Raw genomic sequence first — 27,087 nt, 5'->3', positions numbered from 1 at the left:
GCATAGCAATAGGTGTGAACAGCATGAAATTATCTAAGAATAAGGAGAGTTTTAGCTCTACACTACATACGGAAATGCAGGAGAAATGGATTGATTTTACATGTGTGAAGCGTTTGTCCTGACGGGGAGGAGGGAAAGTCATGTTATAGTGTAGAGATGAGTGGAAGTTTGTAGCAGCGCTTGCTCCGTGTTATCGGGGCTGCGCCACGGGGCGAGCTCAGATGCTGAGAGGAGGCGAGACACATTGCAGGATGATTATGAATGAGTTGGAACACGGAACATGATCCGTCTCTTGCGGAGCCGAATTCGGCTTGTGTCTGTTCGGACAGAGGCGGTGTATAACTGAAGTGTGCTGTGGAATGGTCAGAGCGAGTGCTACACGGCAGCGAGCTCGCGCTAAAATGTCTGCGGTGTTTTGAAAATAAGTTGTAATTAGAGTATCGATTGATTGGAAGGAGTTCGCTGTTGCATGATTGCACCTGTGTTCAGAATGGAATTAATCACGCTCCGAAGGGCACTTTGGAGGAAGAAACAATTGTGATATTCATGTTAGAAGATGACGAATAATCGCTAGATAGAGCACGCTCTAAACGAGCTGCACAGCGAGGTAATGAGGCTGACAGGTATCACCTGTGTGGAAGAACCAGATTAAAAAATGCTGGGGAGTTGAAATGGTGGTTGGATTGAATTGTTAATCTTTGTTTCTGTCACTTTCGAATAAAAAAGGCTCTGTAATGGAATTCGAATGGCATGAAGCCGGAATGGCTAAGAAACACTTAGTTGAGAATAAAGGGGGGTAACAGATTTCAGTAACCTCTGTACTGTCAGATTTGGTGACCCTGCTGTTTCTCCATACTTCATCATATACCATAAGAATAAATCTATTAGAGGATAACACAGAAGAGATTAGACATCACCTGGATGAGTTTGGTGAACATTAAACACACTTAGTTGAGAATAAAGAGGGGTAACGGATTTCAGTAACCGCTAATATCAATATAATTTAATATTCCACTGTCAGCATTGGTGTACCTTATTTTCATAGACCAATGTGGAGAAATCACTAGAGTAAGTGTGGTGAATAGATGTAGGACGAAGGACAAAGACAATAATACAAATATTACAAATAAATGTAATGTATTTCGTGCACAAATAAATGATTAAAAATGGAATAATACAAGTAATTAAGAACAACAATATTAACAGTAAAACATACAATGGTATATGGATTGCTTGTCGCAGCATGCGTCTTTAAGAAATCTATTGGCATTAAACAGCCTCGCCCCCTCGACGCACGTGTTTCTTGCGTCACTTGTCAGCGTGCGGTGACGCTCACTGAGAACGAGCACCAGACGCGTTCTCACATGAAAACTTACTGAGCAGCGGCCTCTAGTCACCGATTTCGGCACACCACCTGGCATGTGTGCCGCCAGGTCTGTTTACATTGCAATGCAGCATTAAACCAGAAGGTCTAAACCAAGCGATTAGCCACCCGCTTCCCAGACTCAGGAGTGGTGATAATAAGTGACGGACAGAATGGAAGGCTCAAGAGGACCAACTATTATGTGTTGTACTATTACGTATGGGTAAGTAGCGGTTTTAAACATATTGTAATTATTTGAATGTTTGTACATAAATAAGAACGCTTTAGACAATTTTCAGTGATCATTTCCTAATTCACTGTATCATCCTATGAATTCATGCACATCTGGGCTTGCTTAAATGTTTGGAACATTTTAAAATAATATGACTAATTTGATTAGCCTACTACCTCCCCCAATTAAAGATGCAGCTCTTTTGGCAGGTTGGATATTCAGATTTAAGTGGTCTACAGACCGCCGAATCCCTTCTCTTGCCCTTGGTATAAGTCTTTCGCATTTTGAACACACCATCATAATCGTGTGTCTTGTGGGGCAAGGTATGTCAAGGCAAACTGATTATTATCTATGTGACAATCAGTCATTACTCAATATTATTTTAAAGGTCACTATTTGATTCCCTATTTCAATAGTGGTTTTGACTCAGCTGGACTGCATATTTAAACTTCATTTTTATTAACCAAATCAGGTTAATAATATTAGATCACTGGCACCTCCTAAATTTTCTATTCATGAATACTGCTGACAAAATATGAAGTCAGGGATGGTTAAATCCACACTCCTCTTGTGACCTGCTGCTCTTCCAACATCTATCATAATATTTGCTTATAGTCATTTGTTTTAACTTGTAATTTGCAACACAAGTCATTAGCCACCCTAGCAGGCACTCATTTCCATCTACGACTGAAGGATCCCAGCATCATTCGTTTCGCCCATCCGTCATCCAGCATTCTTTAATGGGCTAAAGGAAAAATTCCCCAAAGGCAAAGCTAAACGTTTAGCTCTCTCACTACCGTAACTGCGTAAGATGTGCATCGGTCAAGGTCCAGTGCTTTTGATGATCACACAACAGCTCTAGGATTCATTTTCCTCATAGCTTTATGGGCTTTAAGGTTTGGAGAATCCACATGTAATCTCTTTCATTCAGCCTTCTTTACACCTCATACTAGGATTCCTGACAGCTATCAACGTGCTGTCTTCCTTTTAGCATTCATAAACGGACATGGCATGGTTTAGCAATTGTTATAGCCCGTCCTTACACAAATTTTGTCCTCTCTCGCCATGTCCCGATACCTGTGATCCTGGTATTCCACCTTGCCTCGGATCCTGTCTTCCTTCTGGTGACAGGAACCTATGACGAATTCATGGTTGTCCTCCAGCTAAGCAACCATGTTTATAATTATAATTATAATTTTCTTTATTTATCACACATTATACATTTGCACATATACGGTGAAATTCTTCTTTTTCACATATCCCAGCTAGGCTGGGGTCAGAGTGCAGGGTCAGCCATGATACGGCGCCCCTGGAGCAGATAGGGTTAAGGGCCTTGCTCAAGGGCCCAACAGTGGCATCTCGGCAGTGCTGGGGCTTGAACCCCCGACCTTCTGATCAGTAACCCAGAGCCTTAACCGCTGAGCTAGAGACTTGATCCAGAAGCATACACTAGCTCTCTTCCAGGAGTGGAGCAGCAGCACCCAAGGTTCCCTCGGCCACAAAGAAATGTGACGCTGGTCTTCAGCAGCTTACGAACATTACATCATGCCCAGTTGCGAAGTCATTCTGAATGCTTAAAGCTATGAGTCTAATTCAGTCATTATACATTTGCTTAGGTTGTTGTTGGGGTGTCCTGTGCTCTTTTGAAATATAATATTCTTCAGTTTCATGCATGGTCTGATTAGTCAATTTGTTTTAATCACCCTTACACATAGTCATTCAGGTCACTAGATAAACCCATCAGGAACACATAAACAACACACTCAGGGATACACTGCTAGCTACACGCGACTGAAACACACCTCACTGCAGCTCACATGTCTGATGGTCAGATCTGCTGTTGTGTGTGTGTGTATGTGTGTGTGGGGGGGGGGGGTTCTTTTTTGTCTTTTATTTATTTTTTATTTATTTTTTTGCTTGCATTGGCTTCACAACAGCAGTATATTGACTATGTCAAGCAGCAGCAGGCATTAAGCAGATCAGTTGACAATTTAAATCCTATGCTAAATCAAGAGTCACTCATACACATAGTTTTTTCGGGTCACTAGATAAACCTATTGAGAATGCATTTAGGGATACATGGCAAGCTACACGTGACTGAAATCCACCTCACTGCAGCCCACGTCTGATGGTCTGATCTGTTTGGGGGAGGGGAGACAGGGGAGACATTGCTATTTGCTTGTATTTTCTATCTTTAAATATAGCTGTTGGGGGGCTTTATCTTGATGTTGGTACAGTAGCAGCAGCATGTCTCTTCTGTCTCAGCAGCATCACTTTCGTGCAAACAGCAGCAGCATTGACTCATGTTAAGCAGATCAGTCGTCAAGACCAAGCCTACTCCACTGTCTTGCATCAACTTAAACATTTAAGCTAAATAGAGTTGTCCTAACTAAAATGACAATTAAGTTCAGTTAGGAAACTCTACAGGGCACATGTTGCTCATAGTTAACTAGTAATTTAGTTCAGTCACTCATACACATACAGTTGCTACACAATTTAAGTCATCAATCTGCAATGGCACTTATTTAAGTTTTAAAATTTAAGTTTAGCATTGTAAGCAAAAATGTATTTCTATGCAAAAAATGCAATTAAAAGTCTCAAAAGCTAATAGAGGAGATTATTTCATTACACAAGAAAGGTCATGGCTAAAAGTACATTTCCAAGGCACTTCAATTTCCAATAGACAAAGTTGGCAGCACCATTCATAATTTTTTTTTTTTAAATATGGTACAACAGCAACCTTCTTGGGGTGTGGAATAAAGCAAAACTTCACCAAGAGAAATGTTGACTTGAAAATTCAAGAAGTAATAGGAAAGAAGTAGGAAAGACCTGTGGAGTCCTGGAAGAAGGTTTTATAGACGTATGACACAAAACTGAAAATGAGTTTTAGACCCATGGGTCAGCAGTACGTCAGGTGATGACAAGAACCCCCATAGTCAAGCATGGAGGTGGGTCAGTCCTGTTATGGGGGTGTTTTGCGGCTGCAGGAAACGGCTATCTTGACTATGTGACTGACACCATGGATTCTTTCAGGTGTCAGGCCATTTTGGCATGAAAAATGTGATGCCTTCAGTATGTAAATTGAAGCTCGGTGATCACTGGACTTTCCAGCAAGACAGTAAAACCAAGGATACATCCAAGTTGTCCAAAATCTGGTTCAGGGATAGGTCGTGGAATGTCCTTTAAATGGCCCTTTCGGCCCATCATTAAAATCCCATTGCAAACCTTTGTTGGGATTTCAAGGAAGCAGTGGCAGCACAGAAACCAAAGAATGTCAATGAGCTGGAAGCTTTTGCTCATGAGAAATGTGTAAAAATTCTAGTAGAGAGGTGTCCGAAGCCTGAGAACACTTACCTGAAACATTTATTTGCTGTTATTAAGGATAAAGGATGCTCCACAAATGATTGACTTTGGGGGTTGAATATTTTGACATGACATTTGTAGAGAGAATTAGTTATTTTTTATTTTAAAATTTGGGTAAACTGAACTCTTTGTTCTCAAAATCACTCAAATGTGTATTAAAAACTTACTTTGACTGTTTACTGAGGTTTTAGTTGATGTGTTTTAATTCACATCACCAGAATGTATTGCTGGTCAGGGGGGTTGAATAATTTCGATTGCAACAATAATTTTTCAGGTCACTAGATAAACCTATTGAGAATGCATTTAGGGATACATGGCAAGCTACACGTGACTGAAATCCACCTCACTGCAGCCCACGTCTGATGGTCTGATCTGTTTGGGGGTGGGGAGACAGGGGAGACATTGCTATTTGCTTGTATTATCTATCTTTAAATATAGCTGTTGGGGGGCTTTATCTTGATGTTGGTACAGTAGCAGCAGCATGTCTCTTCTGTCTCAGCATTATCATGTTTTTGTGCCAACAGCAGCAGCATATTGACCCATGTCAAGCAGCAGCATGTGTAAAGCAGATCTAGTCTGCCTAGACTAAGCTTACTTCACTGTCATTATAATCAATCAAAATCTTTAATCTATCTCCGAGAGTTGTCCTAACTGAATTGACAAGTAAGTTCAGTTAGGACAACTCTCGGAGATAGATTAAAGGTTTTTATTGATTATAATGACAGTGAAGTAAGCTTAGTCTTGGTGCACTAGATCTGTTTTACGCATGATGCTGCTGCTTGACATGAGTCAATATGCTGCTGCTGTTGGTACAAAACATGATGCTGCTGCTACTGTACCAACATCAATATAAAGCCCCCCCGTAAAGCAGAAGGTGGTGCTGGGGAGGTGGGGGATAATGCTACACATACTGCGCTGCTGTAAACATTTCCCGGTGTATTGTTTGAGGTGAGTAGCAGCTTTAGATATTTTGACACAAGGGAAAAGCTTCTGATTGGGTGCGTAGGACGAGGTTCACCTGTTCGACCTATCAGCCGCGCCATGTAGAGTTTCCTAACTGAAATAAGGTTGTATAGGTTAACATTATTTAATGCACTAAAGTAATTAACATTAACTATAAAATGAACAGTTATTTAATATGTATTAATCTAGATTAATGTTAATCTATTCTACTTAAACTAATACAATTGTAACATTAACAGTTGTTTTTCACATTATTTAATGCATTATGAGTTAACAATAAACTATAGTATATTATAAAATTTAAAAAACCCAAAACTAATAAATTATGTATAAAATAATTTTATGATACCTAATGCATTAACTAATATTAAAGTGTATAACCTTATTGTAAAGTGTTATGGATATATTTTATATTTTCCCTGTTTTGAAAGAAATGAGCATTGACCATAAACATTTGGGGGGAAAATGGATGAATGACACAAAGGGGTTACATTTTGGGGGGGTAAAATGTATCTAGCGTTTGTTTCACACATGTACATTTCCTCACATTCCTTTATCATCCCTTTATCAAAGATTTCCCCATCTCATACAGGTATGAATTGAGTCCCACTGCAGATAAGATAACCTTATCTATAAAGAATTTCCAACCCAAAATATTCCCCAAATCCTTTCCTGTCACATAATCCAAGCAGTTTTCCTTCCCACCCCTGCTAACCTGAATTTAGCTTGACATTTGAAGCCATAAAAATAGCAAAGATCAAATCTCACATGGTTCCTCAGGGTTGTATTCTGTCCTGTTCTTTTTCATCTAGAAACTAATTCTAAAAAATAGCAGTTTTTCCCTAAGTTTATGTTCAATACGAACTAAATTTGTGAGGGGTTGACTTTTCAAATTCAAACACATTTTTTAATCATTTAAGTGTTTCTATCTAATACTGCTTATGTTCATAAGTGCAATTGTCATCTTCAATGCACTGATCTACTTTCTGTCTCATCATGGTGATTCTTACCACCATGGTTTGCCAACTGTAAAACTCCCTTATGAGATTACCTGCTCTTTAGGTGCAGATATGCTCATTAATTTTGTTATTTGCATAGCTGACTAAACAACTTCGTATATATAGAGAGGTCTAGCGAAGGTTGCTTATGGTTAAGGATCATAAAAGCTGGAGGTTGAGTCCTATGCTATTCTAAACCCGAAAAGCTGTGACAAAGTGTGGAACCTAAATTTTTCATTTGTAGCCTTCCTAGTCTATAGGATACCGCTTGCCCGCTAACATATGTAAAACTCTCGATGTCAGATATAACATATGAAACATGCATATCTTATTTATTTATCACTGTTAACAATGGTATCATTCATGTTTGAGTGAAATCCTTTGGAACTGCTAATACAGCTTCACAAAACATAATGGGATCTGGCAGAATCGTTAAGTGTACTTTTGTTAGTGAAACATGACCATCTGGTGGTTCACAGTAGGCATTGCTGCTGATGAACTGCTTAAATTACTTCCACTAAAAATCATTGGAATGGTACAAGTGCAATTATGTACTTACAGTGTAATTTATTAATGTGACGGTGTATTTTATAGTTATTAAATTAGATTTTTATGTCAATGAAAAAAGTTCCAATGATGTTATATAAACAATGCTAAACATGCATCACAGTATCTGTTTTTGGTGCATTTATAAGACTTTTTTTCCTCCCACAGAAACCATAAAGTTACTCTAAATCAGAAGATAAAAATAACCAAGAATGCAAGTAAAATATAATAAACTTTGTTTGCATCTATGGTGACACATGAAAAGCATAAAAAATATTCCTTACATTCTTTTTCCTTTTGACAAACATTCCAGACAATCACATTTTACAATACACAAGTTATCCTATAAATATAAAAAGATATGTGCACTTAAAAAAAAAAAAAAAAAAAAAAAAAAAACTGACACAAGACCACACACAAGAGAAAACATTTTAAAAAAACAAATGCTTGGGACTAAACAAATGGCTGAGCGTGATTAACATTTCATGAAACAACAAATTGCTGCAAGTTAAAGCTGTTAATGTGAATCCTCTACTTTTGGTCCATATATACACCCTAAATGTCTTAATGAAATCCATATTTCTAACCTGCTAGTTGCATATTTCTTATGTCAGTCACATCAAGGACAGCTATTGAAATAAATTGTCTTTAGTAATATATTGAATTCTGACAGTGTGCAGTTTATCTTCAGCATGCTGCATTTTAATCAAACAACAAGAAGAAAAAGAGCAGCTCGAGGAATAAATTACAGGCATCTGGTTAAAAAAGGCATTCTCTTAAAGTACATTCTCAAGTACATTCTCTTTAAAGTAGTTTTAAATTGTCAAAGAATAACATAATGGTCTGAAATGGGTTGTAGTTTCTTTCTTTTATGTAAAAAATAATAATAAAAAAAATGGTGTAGTTAAAAGTAAGTGAAACAGTATACTCATTGTAAACACTGAAAAGAGACATCAAACAGAGGCATATAAATAATCTAAAGTCTACATGGCTTTTAATTTGTAACCCATCTAAATGTGTGTGTTTTTTTTTTTAAGTCAAGGTATAATGAGACATATTGTGTTAACGTTAGAATATTAAAACAATCCACTGCATTGGATACAGATTTTATATTTTATTTGTTTTTATTTTAAATATTATTGCCATTTTTCCAGCACAAAAACCACTGTGCTGACTCCATATGATTCATTGCTCCCTCTCTTACTCTTAGAACATTTGTGTGTGGACCTGCTGTAAAAGCAATCATACGGCAAAGTGTGAATCAAAAATGTTGACGGCCATGAACCAGACTTGATGCGCAGATTGTACAATATGCAAGTACTAATTGCACCAATAAAGCTCAGTTGCATTTGTATCTGAATATTGGGTTACTGTTAATGAAGGCACTTTGTATTCCCAAGTAAGCAGAAAGAAGTGGAGGGTATGTCAGATAGTCTTTTTGCTTTTTCAGAGGCCAGCTGAATGTGTCCTTTATGTAGTTAAGATAAAAACCATCTCTTTAAAATACTCGTAAAAATACTGAAAAAAGGCACTCTTTGGTTCCAGTGATATTCCACTCTATGTTGACAATTTTCCTTTGTCCTTTTGATAATCTTTTGATAAAACAGGCAGGTCCATCTCATGCTATCAAAAATACATTAGGAGGACCCTTGCATTAGGGCTGTGTTACCATAGCAACTGTTGTTTTGTCCTATTGTCTTTTACACCTTGGCGATGGTGTCGTCTGGGTGTGTCAACAGGCTTTTTTGCAGACCTTCTCCGATTGCTGCGAAAAACACTGTATGTCTGATATCTTTTTGTATATGTCCTTTGGAAGTTAGAGGCTGGAAAGAAAATACAGGTGCATTTAATTATAAACAAGCTATTTCTTCAAACAGAATAAATACATTTCATTTCAAATTATTAACAGTTAACCTCTATATCAGTGGTGTTCAATCTTTTTCAGGACAAAGGCCCTTTTAGCATTGAGTAATGGACCAGGGACTGTATTACATTGTATACTATACTCTACTGATAATAACATTCATATAGTATTATATAATATTAATTTACATACCTGCAAAGCCATTTAAATAATCATTATTGATGTACAGAGCCAAACGTTTGTACACTGGAGGGACAATGAAACATTTGACTGAACTTTAACTTATTAAATTTAGTTTTGGTTTAAGTTAACATAACATTTTATTTTTGTTTAATGCATTTTATAATTCTTACAAAAAAATAGTTTGAGATCAGACAATATTTGGCAGATCCTGCAGTACCCCTAAATACCCCTTAGGGATCGCAGACCTCATGTTGAAGATCTCTGGTGTCTACTGAATGTATAAATACTTTCTATTTGCACAGGTATCCATTAAAAATAGAGCCACCATATAATATTCTTAAAAACATGTTGGTCAGAATGATCATTCCAAGCTCTGTTAGGGTTGTTTCTTCATGAAAAAAATATTTTGTAGGATTGTATGTGATTTTCACAGAATACTTACGACTCATGCAGGAAATCCTGGGCAGATCCCATGAGCCATCTCCTCTGCAGCGAATGGTGGGAACATGTCTTTGGATGAAGCCGTCCATGCACTGGTACCTGATCAGGGAGTTGATCTCATAGCGTGGACGCAACCCAAATGTGCGTGCATTATGGACAAGAGGAGGCTGGCTGCAGGACACTGTTATGAATGACAAGAGGAGGAACCATTACTAATGGAGTACTGAATTGAAATTGTAACTACATTTAAAAAAAAAATTTTTTAGACAAATATGCTGATAATATAGTTTGTAATAAATGAATTTATAAAAATACATTATACAACTCTGACTTTTAAACCCCACTGTGCCTTGGGTGCAATAATCCAAAGTTTCAAGGATCTAATAAAAAAAACTTCCAGTTATAAAAATTCACTTTTTTTTTTTTTCTATACATTTTCCTCATCCAGTTGCTGAAAGCTCACCTGTGCCTTTCTTGCAGGTGAAGGTGAGGTGGTAGTTGCAGGGTACGTCATTCCACTGACCGTCCTCATGCCAGATCATTACCACACAGTCTTCCCCCGAGGAGAAGAAACTGTCCGGCTGGCTCGGTCTCCAGTTCTCATATTGCTGTTAGTATATAAGTAGAAAACATTTCTTTAGATATAATTTACAGATGAAAGAGCTGTTAATATGGTGCTTTTGCAAAGTTGCTTTTGCTTGCAATATTAATTTGTAAAATAAGAGTATATTCTTGGATAGTTTTCTGTGACATAAAATTAAGTTGACTGTTTAATCGCCCTTGCACCATTTAAACATATACTCTGCAATGTTGTGGTCATTTAATTTACAAACACACACACACACACACACACACATACATATAGTGTTTTTTTTTTGTTTTTTTACTGTGTGAATTACTAAAGCCATCATTTGTTCATATCGGATTTAAATAGAACCAGTTAATATGATGATAAAGGCATGATCCAATAGGGGGAGCTATCTACATACATCATCATGCAATATTTTGGAGGAGCTTACTAGCAACTCACAGAATACTCAAAAATAAATATTTGATTTAGTGGTCATGTTTGATTTATGGAGATCATGCCACCAAATGTTCTCTCTGGATGAAGTGGACTATTTACCTTTAAACAATTGAAACCAGCCTGCATATTATCATTTACCAGCAGTGAAGAAAGTCAACAACTGTGTATGCAGCTTGCAAATGACTGTGTAGCTGCTGCTTGTTAATGCATTCCCTTCCAAAAGAGTACATGTCTTTACATTGCATGACCTATGATAGTACTATGGTATCTTGGAGTACCAAGGTCTATCAGTAGGCTAGTTTAAGTTGACCAAGCTACTTTTGCCATTTGTCTTTAAGTGTAACTAGCTGCTTTCTCTAAAGTGTAGCTTTCAGCTTTTCAGTTTAATTTAGTTAATTCTGTTGATTAGTTGGTAGTTAGAAACATTTTTGAGTAGCTTGCCCAACACTGGATAGATCTCCTATTTTCTTTGGTATGTAAACAGTCATGATAACATACAACATGACTGGTTAGTGTACAGTGAAATAACACAATATGTAATGTCTACCATGTTACTGATCTCAAATTGCAGAAGTTGGGTGTACTTCAGATTCTCCATTCACAATGCCATCAGCAACGTCAATATTTATCAAGAGCATTACACATGCATTTATACCTAGATCAATACAGTTAGTTTGACTGGACCTTGTTTTAATTAACACTGTAATTGTCATAATCATATATGCTTTAATTTAAAAACTTTAATAGTTTTATAGTCACAAGTCAAAAATTGAACTGTTTGGCCATAATGACCATCGTTATGTTTGGAGGAAAAAGGATGAGGCTTGCAAGATGAAACACACCATCCCAACCGTGAAGCATGGGGGTGGCAGCATCATGTTGTGGGGGTGCTATGCTGCAGGAGGGACTTGTGCAATTCACAAAATAGATGGCATCATGAGGAAGAAAATGTATGTGGATATATTGAAGCAACATCTCAAGACATCAGCCAGGAAGTTAAAGCTCAGTCTCAAAGGGGTCTTCCAAAAGGACAATGACCCCAAGCATACTTCCAAAGTTGTGGCAAAATGGCCTAAGGACAACAAAGTCAAGGTATTAGAGTGGCCATCATAAAGCCTTGACCTCAATCCGATAGAAATTTGTGGGCAGAACTGAAAAAGCATGTGCGAGCAAGGAGGCCTACAAACCTGACTCAAGTTACACCAGTTTTGTCTGGAGGAATGGGCCAAAATTCCAGCAACTTATTGTGAGAAGCTTGTGGAAGGCTACCCAATACATTTGACCCAAGTTAAACAATTTAAAGGTAATGCTACGAAATACTAACAAAGTGTATGTGAACTTCTGACCCACTGGGAATGTGATGAAAGAAATTAAAGCTGAAATAAATCATTCTCTCTACTATTATTCTGACATTTCACATTCTTAAAATAAAGTAGTGATCCTACCTGACCTAAGACAGGGAATGTTTTCTACGATTAAATGACATGAATTGTGAAAAACTGAGTTTAAATGTATTTGGCTAAGTGTATGTAAACGTCTGACTTCAACTGTAACTGCACAACAGACTCATACACTGTTGTGTATAACTCTGACATTATATTACTCTTAGTGTAATAATATTACTTCTGACTTCATTTTAATGTGTAACTGTGGTGTTTTTATCCAGAATAACTTATTTTGGAAATTAAAACTGTGACGTATGTACATAAATGCCATATTAGATCCAATGGTGACAGCAAAGTTGAAACAGCTGCACCCTTTGTGTTTGGATATGTCAGCTGATTGGTGTGGTATGAAACACCATGTCTGAGTGCAGTCTATGTGGCTGCAATCTTTCAGCAACCTCTGTGCTCAAAGCACAATTTTCCCAATAACATGCCGGTCCTGTTATTAGACTCTAGCAACAGGAATATGCGTGTCCTGCTTGGCTACTGAAGTAATGCTATTTTTGTACACTCTGGACAACTCTCATAGCACATACTTAAAAAATGAACACAAGCATAAACTTTCCCATATACAGGAACTCATCTGTATACAGACAAAAATAGTGGTTGCAAACTTCAGTGGGTATGCATGTTTATAGCCACTCACAGATGCCAACAGGATGGAATGGTCACAGACACATGCTCATTTTAGACCTGGATTATCTCTAGTGCACCCCGTCCCAGGTGCTGCTCATCCTTTCCACTTCTGTCACCTGTCCACACCTGTCAGCTTCCTCTCCCCTTCTTCACTCATTTTAAACAGTGTTGCTGTTACAGTATCTTTGAAGTTAGCACCCAGTCAAAAGAAAATGGCTTCAAGGTGTAATTAGCCACTTTCTTGTTCAATGTAGGAACACCTCTGAGACCATTAGGGAGCTTGTTGCATGTGTCTCCTATTGTCTATCAGTCAGTATATTTAAATCCACAAAATTTATTTCAGTCAGACTAAAACAATATATATATTTTTTAAATGTGCTTTAGTAACATTTTGATTTCTGCATTATCTAGAACTAACAGACCTGGATAATGCAAATGTTGCTTGGCTTTGTCCAGCATGTATAGACATTAATCGGACCGCAACTGCCTTCAGCATTGTGCTCATGCTGTGGAAGACAGATATGACTTGCTTCAGTGCTTTAAATTCCTTAGCGGACATCCTTCCTTCATATATTCAATTATGCGTAGCATCAAGTGTAATTGGACAGACAGATTAAGACTGAAGCTCAACTACGCACAAACCCACAGTAGCTCAATTATAATTGTTCATGTACACGTATTGACTGTCAAACGTATTGACACACCCCAGCTACAAAATCCAGCTAAAATTCTTGATTGTCTTTTTAATTAATAGTTTAAAAAAAATAAGAAGCAAATGTCGGCAAAGGACATGATGTATCCTTCAAAACACCATGTAAAGTCCAATAAACACAAGATCCACATAATATATTATCCACTAATACATGTTTGTATTTACACCATCCTTTACATTTTTGAAGAATGTATTTGGAGAAGCTAAATGTGTAAGTTTTGAAGAATGCTCTTACCACAACACTACCATCAGTCCACCGGAAGTCATTCTCAAACATCTTATCATTCAGACCAATCCACTGGTAGTCATGGCCAAGGCCTACAAGAGGAGAGAGACAGATCAATTCAGCAGGGCTGGGGGCAGAGGCGCAAAAACTATATATGCAAGGTATGCAAGGTATGCAATGCATAGGGGCGCCATGTAAAGGGGTGTGCCAGCGGCTCACTAAAGGTGGTGCAATTGGCTTTCTCGACCTACAGATTACAGAATACATGCTGTGAAATGTAATTTATAACTTATTCCATTAGATTACTCAAGGTCAGAAACGTAATCTAAATACTTTGGATTACGTTTTTCACTTGTTTTGACTATAAAAAAGTTAATGAGTGAAAAAAATCTGTACAGTAAAAATAAAAACCATACAGTAAGACAAAATACGCTTATATTAAAAATACATTCTCTGAAATAAATTAATAAATAAACATCTTATGCATTGTTGCTTATAAAAAACACAGTAAATTTATCTTGTTTTAAGGGTTTTTAGATAGTTTTACAGGAAAACAATACAAGAATTAATACGATTTTTGCAGTACATCTTTGCCCTAATTTTAATGATTTTACTAGAAAAAAAATTATCTATTGTGGATTTTCTTGATAGAAAAACTATATATAATCGTGCCTGATTACAGGTGCATGTAAAAGTGCTAGAAATAGCATTTTAGCTTAGCATAAAGCTAAGTGTTCACATGTCGATTTACACAAGGTTAACTATTTCTGCTGTTCAAAACTTACTTCAAAACCTCACAGAGTATACACATCATCTTCTGACCATATAACATCATATCCACATTTTCACTCATAACAGTGTGAAAGTGCCCTCTTTCTGCTCGTATGAATGTAAAACATCATAAAAAAGTGTTTCACTGTTTAACGTTTCACTGTTCAAACACTCATCGGATCACATCATTTATATATATGTATTCCAACAAAGAAAACTAAAAATGTAATGAAACAAATGACAATAAAATGCAATGTAATCTCTTCAGTAATCAAAATACTTTTTGAATGTAACTGAATTCTGATTACCAACTATTTACATTGTAACTGAAGTAGAATACAGTTACTAATATTTTGTATTTTAAATACGTAATCCTGTTATATGTATTTTGTTACTCCCCAACCCTGTTCCTCAGCCATATTAGGAACTCTTTATCGGTTTTAAATCTTGGGCATTTTTGTTCTCATATATCACTCTTCCTTTATCTAGGGATGGGGAATAATTTGCCTCTATGTGGTTATAAACTTAACTCTCTTAGTTTAGTCCATGTTACTTCCTTAACTGCTTTGCAGATTGCTCTGTTTGATTCTTTGAAATAATAAACCCTGGATGACACTATAAAACTATTATAGTACTCAGACATTTTTGTGATATGAAATAGAAAAAAAAACAAACAAAAAAACAGAGCATCTAGTGTGTTTAATTACACATATCTAATATTATCATATTTAGGGCTATAACTAACAATTATTTTGATAATTGATTCATCTTTGATTATTTCTTTGATTATTATTATTTTTTTATTTGTATTAAATAGTAAACATAAATGGTAACACTTTACATTAAGGTTCAGTTTGTTAACAATAGGTAACAACAGTAGATAACATGAACTAACAATGAAAAATACTTTTACAGCATTTATTTATCTTGGTTAATGTTAACGTCAACATACAGTATAGTAATAAATGTTTTAAATCAAAAGTTAACATTGTTAACATTAGCAATATCAACTAACATTAAGTAACAATTAACAATTGTATTTTTAATAACTAACATTAACCAAAATTAATAAATACAGAAAAAAATATATATATATATTGTTCATTGCTGCTTTTAAACTAGCAACAAAGGCTTGAGCTGTACTCCCTTTCCCTTTTGCGATTGATTTGAATGATGCAGATGGATGCATGGAGACTCACTTGTGGTAAAGACAAACAGTTTTGCGAAATGGAAATATGGGCCTGATTTTGAATTCACAACAGTTATACATTATAAAAATGACAGTTAAATTTATGCGCTAGAAAGAAACAATTCTTAAGCTTATCAAACAACCCAAGCCCTCAGTCAATGCACCTGACGCAGCAACCAGTCCACATTAAACTGTATGCTTACCCTTTTCATAAGTAGGGTCTAAGTTCCCCTGCAGTGCCCCCTGGAGTGAGTTATTTTTGCATGTGACACTGCACAGCCGGTAGAGGTGGGCAGAGTGTAGAGAAGTATTTTTTTATTTATTTTATTTAAATTGTTTATTTCTTGTCATAAAAAAAAAAATACTGTATATAATATAGTATTTGTATATAACATTGTGCGTGTGTGTGTGTGTGTGTGTGTGTGTGTGTGTGTGTGTGACAAGCACTAATGTAAACAGACTTGGCTGCGTGCATCGGATAATCACGCTCATTCAGCATGTTTTCACTGTGAGTATACGAGTTTTAAACTTTTAACGTGGTGCTTTTGTAATATTTTGTCTGTCTGTTTCAGAAAACAAATGTATTTTATGCCTGAAAAGACTGTTTGAGTTGCTGTTTGTGTGAATGAAAACTGCATCTGCACCTAATAAGTAGACATGGCTGCATGCATGGGAAGATCACGTTTAGATATGATGGCTGAATATACAAACTGTGAACTGTTATCATGGTACTGTGGTGACAAATAGGCTGTTTGTTACATAAAATAAACATATTATGTCTACTTTTTGAGTAGCTGTTTGTTTGACGAATGACAACAACTACTAATGTAAACAAATGGCTGCACGCATCGGAGGAAGATCACATTTGATGTATTAGCTGTGCGCATAAGAGCTGTAAACTTTTTATTGTGGTGACGAGTTGGATGTATGCATATAAAATAAACATATTCTGTGATTTAAATGACTGCATGAGTAACTGTTTGAGTGAATATAAATTACAGACGCCTGACCAGCGCAGACTGTGATGGCGTGAAAGCTGATTTGAATCTGGCAGCTTGTAACATAACTGGCTATTGCAGAAACATATATGTGTGACGCTACTCTGCGGGGCCCAGGTACATATGAAAGGGTTAAGATTTTGTTTAAAGTGTTTATAAGTGCTCCCTGGTGCTGGACAACTTGGGTTATGTTTTTTTGTTTTTTCCGCTTCAACTTGTCTCCGTCATTTTTCCAACTAATTATGCAAACACATTTTTGACTACTGTAAAGTGACATCACTGATAGAGCTCCGTGCATACCACACATTCCCATTTAATCGACAATGAAATTTGGTTTAGATTATTTTCATTAATGATTATTATCGATTTTATTGATTAGTTGTTGCAGCACTAATCAAATTATCATTCCTTATAAATAACTATAGTCAGCTTCTATAGAAATATAACTGGAGATGTAAATAAGAGTTGTAATGGACAGAATCAAAAGGTACCATAACTTGATTTATTGGACACTCACGATTGATGTATTGCTGCTCTTCGTGGGACAGGATACTAGCAAGGTGTGCCCCCTGTAGACGACACTCACGTTCGGCTGTGTCCCAGTTACGTCGATGAGGAAAGTGTTTGTAGCAGTGGCCCTGGAACTTGTGCCAGCCGTAGTTGCATGTTTCAGTGTCTGTGGAAAAAGCATGTGTGTGTGCATTACTGTTTATGTATTGCTCAGACTTGACAACTAAACCGAGACACTGGAACTGAGATGATGCCATTGCTGGAAGTGAAAAAAGTAGAAGATGCTTCATGTTGTCTATACTTAATTTATTTTTATAATGTTTTTTAACCCTTTGTCTTTCAAAGTCTACTGTTAGTCTGCTGTTAACAAAACAAAAAACTGAGCCACTTTATATTAGGTGTCTTTAACTACTATGTACTTAAGCATTTGATACAATGTACTTATTATGTACATACTGCATAATTTGGTTAATTGTACTTACGTTTAATGTACTTGCACTTAATTTTATCTGTAATTAAATTAATTGTAACAATGTTAACCTTACCCCTAGTCCTAAACCTTACCCTACCCCAACCGTTACCATAAACCCAAACCCTATCCATAAACCTACCCATACCTCAACCTCAGAAGCAACAAATGTGAATCCTGTGAGAATTTTGCAGAACCACATATAGTTACACAATAAGTACATTGTATTGTCTGTATTTGAATGTTAGTTCATAATAGTTAAAGACACTTAATATAATGTGGGACCCAAAAAACAAAAAAAAATTTGTTCAGTTTCAGAACAACTGGCCTTTATTTTCAAGTGAGAATGATATCACACTCAGACTGGACCTGAGGGAATAAGTTATAACTCCCTTTCATTCTCATTTTAAATTACATGTCAGTTAAATGAGCTCACACAGAGCAAGAGCTGCACCCGTTCGTCCATCATACATTATCAGGTAGCCAATTTATTCTGCATAAGAATGTCTTCGGGGCTGTGGGGAGGATTGGCATTGTTCAAGGGGAGGAGAAAAATGTTGTAGTAAAGGAGGTTGTAAAACAAATTGCCAGCTATATGGCTTTAACCCTCTGGGGTCTGAGGGTGTTTTTGGCCCTGGAGAAGTTTTGACATGCCTTGACATTTGTGCTTAATTTCAGTTGCTTAAAAACATATTAATGGCTAAAGTCTGATAACACTGTATTCAGCACAAACTGGGCTACAATAATATGTGAGCAACATGTATGTACATGTTTGTATTTTTGAGAAAATTACGTTTATGCATGGTTTTTGAAAAAACGAAAATTTTAAGTCACTGAAATAAGGCCATATAACACATACTAAGCATTTGTTCACAAGACTTTTGAGGACTGGATGTTGTATCCTAGAGTTTTTGCTATAAAATGATGTGAAAACCATCCTGATCACTCATTCATACAAAACAATATAGTCATTTAACTTTTGTAAGACACTTTTAGTGTTAGAAAGGCCATATGCGAGGAGGCGTGGATGATCATGAATATTGATGTGATTCACACCTGAGGAGACAAAGACCCCTCCCCTGAGAGAGAATGAATATTTGTAGCTTATTCACAAAAGTTTAAATTAAAAGAAGTAATCTGACTATACATTTTCTTTACATAAATACTTTACTTTAGACCTACACTACCATTTAAAAGTTTTAGATCAGTACGATTTTTTAATGTTTTTAAAAGAAGTCTCTTCTGCTCACCAAAGCTGCATTTATTTGATCCAAAATACAGCAAAAACAGTGATATTGTGAAATATTTTTACAATTTAAAATAACTTTTCTATTTGAATATATTGTAAAATGCAATTTATTCCTGTGATCAAAGCTGAATTTTCAGCATCATTACTGCAGTCTTCAGTGTCACATGATCCTTGAGAAATCATTCTAATATGCTTATTTTCTAATATGGGCATATTTACAGCACATTTTACACATTTACACCCAAACAGATATTTGCAAGCACAAGCTTCGTTGATGATAATGAGGCAGCATAAACACTAGTAAAAATATAATCTAAACATTCATATTATTTTTATATCATATTACATATCATATTTATATCATAAAGCATACAATTTATATACCTGCTTTAGCCGAAACAACATTTAAATGTAACTAAAACTTGCCTATTAGGACATATTTAAAATTTCAATACTTTGAATACTGGCTGGCAAGTCTGGATATAGTCCAACTAGTAAAATATGTACATGTTTATATAAAATAGCATGTCAACTAATGTAAGTAAAGACTTACTCATCCGAAATTGTATCCTCAGCTGGATCAAGACGCTCTTAAAAATGCAAATGTTCCTCATCGGATTCAGAGCACGCAGAGCCTTAGAAGCTCCGAGCAGCGCTTTGTTTGCTTTGGTGGACAGCGGAAAGGAAGCACTGTCTCCAAACAGAGGATCACCCACTGGGTCATCGACGCCATCACGATGGCATATCAGGCTCAGGATGTGCCACCCCCTGCGGGGTTATGAGCCCACTCCACCAGGAGTGTGGCGGCCTCCTGGGCCCTGGCCAGTGGCGCCTCTTTGGCAGACATCTGCAGAGCAGCGGGCTGGGCAACACCCAACACCTTTGCGAGGTTCTACAATCTCCGGGTTGAGCCGGTCTCATCCTGTGTATTGGCAGGCATGAGCAGGTAAGTTCCGGGACAACTGGCTGGGTGTACCGCTTGCGCATAGCGCCTTTCCCCTCCCTTGAGGTGAAGACATGCGCTCTTGACTCCCAGTCGTGTTCACAGACTGTGATCCCTGGATGACTTTCTTTCTTAGCCCTCTGGCAGCTGAGTTTGCGGAGAAACTCACTGACCGGCCCAGTACGGGCGCTAATGAGCCCCTGTACTGAGGTAGGTGCTCCACGTGTGCTGGTTCCCCGAAGGCGACCCCATGTGAAATCTTCCGCAAAATTGTTTCCCTGACGGCAAACTGTGTCTTCCTTGGGAAGAGGCCCCTCTGCCCCCAGTCGCCATGCTCTGTAGAAACTCCTCCCCCTTCGGGTAGGACCTACCATGGGACCTCTCCACATGACATACTTCCGACAAGACTCGGTAAGACCATGTGACATATTCCACTCAAAATACCCCCCCCCCCTTTTTGGGCAGGGTGTGGTCTCCGCTGTGTCTTCCCCTTGGGAGGGACACCCCCGACACAGACACTTATGGCTCCCAGTCACTTAACAAATTCCACTCTTTTTGGGGAGAAAAGAGAGGGAAAAGAGGCCTCGGCTGGGCTAGCCTGTCCCTATAGTTGGGCAGTCGACTTGTTCCTGATGGACCTTCGATGCTCATAAGAGCTTTGGGGGAGGTTACGTGACGGCTTGGTGCGCTGGCTACAAGGCACACAGCAGTCTGTCCATCACACACCGCCAGTTCACACAACACAGTTCAGCTAGTTGTGGCATTTTGTATAGGGACCCCTAGTGTCACTACATCGACACAATGTCTAGTGAGTGACAGATAGGGAAAGTCCTGGTTACTTTCGTAACCTCCGTTCCCTGATGGAGGGGACGAGACTTTGTGTCCCTCTTGCCACAACGCTGAACTACCCACTGAAATGGCTGGAACCTGGTCTCGGCTCCTTAGCACAAAACCTGAATGAGTGGTTGCATACCAGCTCCTTTTATACCCGTATGTCCGGGGGAGTGGCATGCAAATTCCACTCGCCAATTCTCTTTGGCCTTTTTAAAAAAAAGCAGAGGTGTTTGGGGCTCCCAAGAGTGACCCCTAGTGTCACTACATTGACACAACGTCTCGTTCCCTCCATCAGGGAATGGAGGTTATGAAAGTAACCAGGACGTTTTAAATTTGAATTGTTTTATTTAAAAATAGACATTTTAAGCTTTCTTTAGACATATGTTTTATGTTTGTGTGATAAGTATTCACAGAGTTTCACTTCATTTTTGTGACGTGTTTCAGAAAGATGCTCGTGGAGACAGAGACGGCTGAAAGCGCACCCTGTTTATTTTCTTTATTTTACAAAAGCACAAGGTTTTGTTGTTATTGTGAGTGTACACAAATAATAGTAGACCCTTAATAGTTTCTAATGATGTCTTACACTTATCTGTATGCCCAAAAATGACGGAGTATTTTAAGTTCTTTCCGCTGTTATGCGGAAAAAATCCAGCAGGACACGCCGGCACGTCCGTCGACCCCAGAGGGTTAAACTTTTTGGAGGACTTGAGGAGTTTCAAAGCATATTAGCAACACATCGGGCTATTTGTTCTTTTGATCATGTCTGGTATGGTTCATGCAGTATTAACAGTAAAGATATGTGCAGAGTTTAAATGTCTGCATTTGAAACTATGGGGGCATTACATTTGCAAATAAAGTGTGTCCTATCAATCACACTTAATGTTAGTGGACCAGCCCTGTGCTGCTCTAAGTCAGGCTGATAGCTTTGATTACTTTTTTGAAATCACTATGATTAGAGCAGGCTTGCACTGGCAGAACCACTAATCTGTTAAACCCTCTGCATTTTAACAGATACGAAAGTCTGCTGAAGCCACAAAAAGCTGTAGTTAACAGTCAGGTGATGGCATGTCACTACTTTACATACAACATAATAAAGTAACATTTTTTTTTACTGATTTTGAGGTTACTGATCAGAAGGTCGGGTGTTCAAGCCCCAGCACCGCCAAGATGCCACTGTTGGGCCCTTGAGCAAGGCCCTTGACCCTATCTGCTCCAGGGGCGCTGTATCATGGCTGACCCTGCACTCTGACCCCAGCCTAGCTGGGATATGTGAAAAAGAAGAATTTCACTGTATATGTGCAAATGTATAATGTGTGATAAATAAAGAAAATTAATTAAAAATTAATTAATTAATTAATTAACATTCCATTTGGGTGAACTATCCCTTTAAAAAAATGTCATGCTTAAAAGATCAAATATAAAAGATGAAAATGCATGAACCAAAGTTGACCTATGACTTGACAAAATGACTTTAAAGTATAACTTAAATTCTCTTAGATTCTATTTAGTATTGTAGTAGTCAGTACCTTGCTGTTTTTTATTTTTTTTTATTTGGTAAAATAATCTGAAAGCAGCTGTGTCTGAAAATTTAGACACTGACCGAATCACTGCTGAATCACTGAGTGACTTCAGCATTTCTGTGTAGTTTCTGTGGACACATTGATGCAGGAGACACTTCCTAGTATCTTTATCTGTACTAATGCAACATTCAACAATCTTAAGATGAAGAGCACTCATCAGAGTGGGTTAGTAATGCACTCATGCCGTCACTTTTTATTTTTTATTTTTTTTATTCTGACAAAGACCAGATGTGAGTTGGGCTGAGAAGTTTTGTATAAGGTTATGCTATTTGTATTTGTATTTTCTTTTTTGGAGTATTTTGATATTAGTATGAGCGCTTTCAATATTTTCAAAAGGATTAAACTCTCAAGAAAGTGATGTCATCCATGTAAAACTGTAAATTAATGTCTAAAATAGAGGAAAAAAGTGATGTTCTTAACAGCTGTGCTCAAATGAGCTGTGAGAAAAGGCATCCTCTTAAACTGGAAAGTATAACATCATTATGCCAGTCTACTTCATTCAATGTTTTTGGAACACACCAAGCTTATTACATCAAGCCTATTATCTATCAGGATCTAGTCAGATCCACCAAGCTCATGTCTGTGAAATACGTCTGAGTATTTTTGTATAAAGAGGCAGATGAGGTGCATCTCGACAACAGTTTCTACAGTAGCTTTATAGCATATCAGATTAAGTTGTCAGATCTAGTGCTGTAACTGCAGTGATTATTTGAACCCCTGTATAATTGATATGGCTGGTAAAATTGGGCATTTGCCAGCCACTATGGCTGATGGGCAAAAACATAATTTAATTTCATAGCCTTTAAATAATACAGTATATCTGCAAGCAGCAATTACAGGGCCAAGAACATCATTGGCAACAACATCAATAATATTAGATTGTCTAAAATGATCACTAGATATGATATGATTAAGGTGGTTTAAAAGCCATTAGTAGAATTATTTAAAATGTCAATCAAACTGCTTGTACATTTTGACCAATAAGTGGCACTGTCACCAAATTTATATAGTATGGTCAGGGGCAGGGGCAGGGGCAGGGCATGGCCACAATGACACATGCAAAGTTTCATGTCAATATGTAAAAGCATTGCTGAGATACAGCCGCAGATCCTTTTTGGCGTCTTGCCATCGAATTTAATGATGTGTTACACGAGAATGGTTTGGTTTATTAAAACGCTTTTAATAATCTTTTGCCAGCATGGTCTGAAGATCTGACCAAAATTTGGGGAAGATATGATGAACGCTGAGGAGTTTGAAAAAGTATATTTTTAATGAAATTCAAAATGGTTAAATTCGTTAAAGCGTTATATGATAATGGTTTGGTCTATCAAAAAGCTATTTATAATGTTTTGAGGATATCTCTAGATGATTTGCACCAAATTTATTGCAAACTGGATGTAAGTCCTAGGAGGATTTTGAAAAACAAATTTTTTTTTTAAAGACAATTTTAAATGATGGAAAGATTTTAAATGATGGAAAACATAGTTGAGCAGAAAATATTGGTATGCATTCGACTCGGCATAAGCCAAGTAATCAGTGGGAGAATAATTCTGTTTCAAGGCCTTGGTTCAAAGTTATTAGTATAAACAGAAGTGCAACCTTGAGTTGTTGGTGGTGTTAAAGGATTTTAGGTAAAGACTCTAAATTTGCCACCAGCAATGATTCTCACCTAAAGAGATTGTTTCACTTTAGAAGACATTGATTTAACCAAAAGAGTCATATGGATTACATTTATGACTGTCTGTGCTTTTTGGAGCTTTAAAGTGTTGATCACCATCCACTTGCATTTTATGGACCTACAGAGCTGAGATATTTTTCTAAAAATCTTTGTTTGTGTTCTGCTGAAGAAAGAAAGTCATACACAATTGGGATAGCATGAGGGTAAGTAAATGATGAGAGAATTTTCATTTTGGGTGAACTATCCCTTTAAGGGTAATGCACTCATGGCATCACTTTTGACAAGTAAGATTCACCTCTGTCAGTGTGCCAAATTTCACAGCTTTTTTACCTTATGATATAATGGGCTGTCATGGACTCACAGCCAGAAATGGCAGAATAATAATAATAAAAACACTAGCAGATCCAATACATGCCTACGCACCTTTGGTGCTTGTCCCCTAATAATCTTACCTTGCTCACACAGTTGTCCTGCATAACTTGGTAGACATAAACAGGTGAAAGAGTTCAGGCCATCAATACATGTTCCTCCATTATGACATGGGTTTGAGTGACATTCATCAATGTCTAATAAAAAATAAATAAAAAGGTATTTAATGTGAGTAAATAATGTACTTGAGCATATTAAGATAAAGAAGCAAGTTCAACAGTCTGCTGAAGCCACAAAAAGCTGCAGTTAATAAATGAATGGTTCACGTAATTCTAAAATTCCATACCTATTTCACAACGTTCACCACTGTATCCAGATGGACAGCTGCAGATATGAGCACCACCCACATTTACACAAGAACCTCTATTCAAGCAAACATTGTCAGAACAGGTGTGAACACCTGTGGTAAAAGAGGGAGGATATAGACATGTCATTGGGCAAATACAAAATAAGTATATTGGTATATGTATAGAAAATACAAATTCCTTTTTTATATCCTACCTGGAATGTCAAATGTCCCAATAATTGTATATGCAAGGTCTGCTGCACTGCGTGTTGCACTTTCCTTCTGTGTAGTTGGAGGTGAGCTTTTAACTAAAGTTGCTTCAGAAACATCATCATAAGAAGAAAATGGTGTTGCAGTCTCTTTCTGAATTGTAGGCATTAAAGTTTCTTCTGTTTCCTGAACTGGAATCTCAGTCATAGGCGTTACATCTTCCTTAATCTGACCAGCTACCTCTTGTTTACTTGAGGTGGTTTCCTTACTGACAAACTTCACCTCAGATTCGGGTGTCCAAAGCATGGGTGAAGTTGTTATAGTGGACAGAATCACTGTCTCAACCTCATCAGACCATGGGATGATGACTGAATCCTCAGAGCTGCTAATTGAGCTACTAGTAGTTGCAGAACCTTCATATTTAGGTTGTGGGGTGGTCATGAGTCCTATATCATTTCCTTTGGGATGGGCTGTATACTCAACTCTTTCTTCACTTACAGCAGCAGAACTTACAAGTGCATGTGTGACATCGAAAGGTTTCGTCAAGGTGTGATTTTTAATGGATGATATGGTGTTTACCTCCTCAAAAGAGCTGGTCCTTGAATCACTTGAACTACTAATGCTTGTTCTACTCAATGTGTTTGGTGAGCTGGTAACTGAAGTCTCACTCTCAGTTCTTGAGGCACTCACAAAGGTAGTTTCACTCTCAATGTTTGGTTGTATGGTGGTATTGATGCTTGTTTCAGTGTCAGGCAGAGAGCTGGTCTCAAAAGTACTCAAAACTTCTGGTTCTGTACTTCCAACAATACCAGTTGTACTGTCCTCCTCAGGTCTTGAGGAGGTCTCAGTGGCAGTGACCATTTCTGTTTCTGAGTTAGTATCAACACTTGTTTCAAAATCAAGTAGCGACATGGTCTCAAAGCTCTCCTTACCTTCAGTTTGTGTGATGTCATCAATGCTTGTCTCATCTTCTGCTGCTGATTCGGTTGTGTTAATTAAATCTGGTATAATTTCTATTCTGTAAGGTTCAGTTTTTGCTTCATAATTTGCTACATCATTCTCAAATGAAAGTGATGTATAATCAAAACTGTCTGGGGTGTTGGTTAACTGTGTAGGTCCTGTTCTGTCAGTCACCCTTGGTATGTGTGTAGATGAAAGAAATTGTACCATTGTTGCTGTCTCTGTAGTTGTATTCAATTTTGATGCAGACATAAGAGGTATAGAAATGGTTGTTGATGGCATTGGCACATCTGCATTTGTGCTAGTATCTGTGTCTGGCTTATGTGTAAGTGTCATCTCAGACAAAGCTTGCTGATACGGTTCGCCATCAGTTACTGTAATTCCTTTAGGCATAGATGTTGTTGCCAAGTGAATCATAATATCTGTCTCCACAGATAATGACACTGAATGGTTTAACAAAGTGGATTCTTCATCTGTTGCTGTTAATGGAAAGACTGTTAAATCAGTCAATCCTTCTGTAAACATTCCAAAGGTTTGGTCACCTGAGCCATCGCCTGTTAATGAAAATAATGGACTTTTAGTTTCCTCTGAAATTCCAGAGATGGGTGATCTGTCTGTGCTTGTTAATTCACTTCCCTCAGTTACCTCATCATAAGAGGAACTACTGGGTTTGATGTTATCAATGCATGCTGATGTTTCCTCCGTTTGATCTGTTAAGTCTATTACATCATCTGTTACTGCTGTTTCAGTGTATGTACTTGCTGTGAGTTTAAAAGGTTCAGCCATGCTTGTGCTCAATGAATTTGTGACAGACATATGATCTGATGTGGCATCTGTATGGAAGAATTCAGTGCTTGCTAAATCTGATTCTGTAGAGACTGCTGACTGTTCAGATTCTGTGATCTCATCTGGACTGTCTATAGAAACAGTCTCTACATGACTTGGTGAAGCAGATGTTAAGCCATCTCCAGTAAAGTTATTT

The 27,087-nt window shown here is 37.4% G+C and overlaps 1 protein-coding gene across 1 annotated transcript in view; it reads right to left on the bottom strand.

The window, feature by feature from the left end:
• Positions 1 to 7,246: 7,246 nt before the first annotated feature.
• LOC127419258 (versican core protein-like) overlaps positions 7,247 to 27,087 on the bottom strand; it is a 66,904-nt gene continuing 47,063 nt past the window's right edge. The window contains exons 7-13 of the mRNA XM_051660524.1: positions 24,936 to 25,049; positions 24,673 to 24,786; positions 17,475 to 17,633; positions 14,009 to 14,091; positions 10,417 to 10,561; positions 9,955 to 10,134; positions 7,247 to 9,288 (exon numbers count right to left, since the gene is read on the bottom strand). Coding sequence (XP_051516484.1) covers positions 9,131 to 9,288; positions 9,955 to 10,134; positions 10,417 to 10,561; positions 14,009 to 14,091; positions 17,475 to 17,633; positions 24,673 to 24,786; positions 24,936 to 25,049 — 953 coding nt within the window. The 3' untranslated portion in view covers positions 7,247 to 9,130. The remainder of the gene's footprint in view (positions 9,289 to 9,954; positions 10,135 to 10,416; positions 10,562 to 14,008; positions 14,092 to 17,474; positions 17,634 to 24,672; positions 24,787 to 24,935; positions 25,050 to 27,087) is intronic.

This window comes from Myxocyprinus asiaticus, chromosome 3 (genome assembly GCF_019703515.2).
Source record: "Myxocyprinus asiaticus isolate MX2 ecotype Aquarium Trade chromosome 3, UBuf_Myxa_2, whole genome shotgun sequence".
Taxonomy (NCBI): domain Eukaryota; kingdom Metazoa; phylum Chordata; class Actinopteri; order Cypriniformes; family Catostomidae; genus Myxocyprinus; species Myxocyprinus asiaticus.
This window is presented reverse-complemented; position numbering and strand designations above follow the sequence as displayed.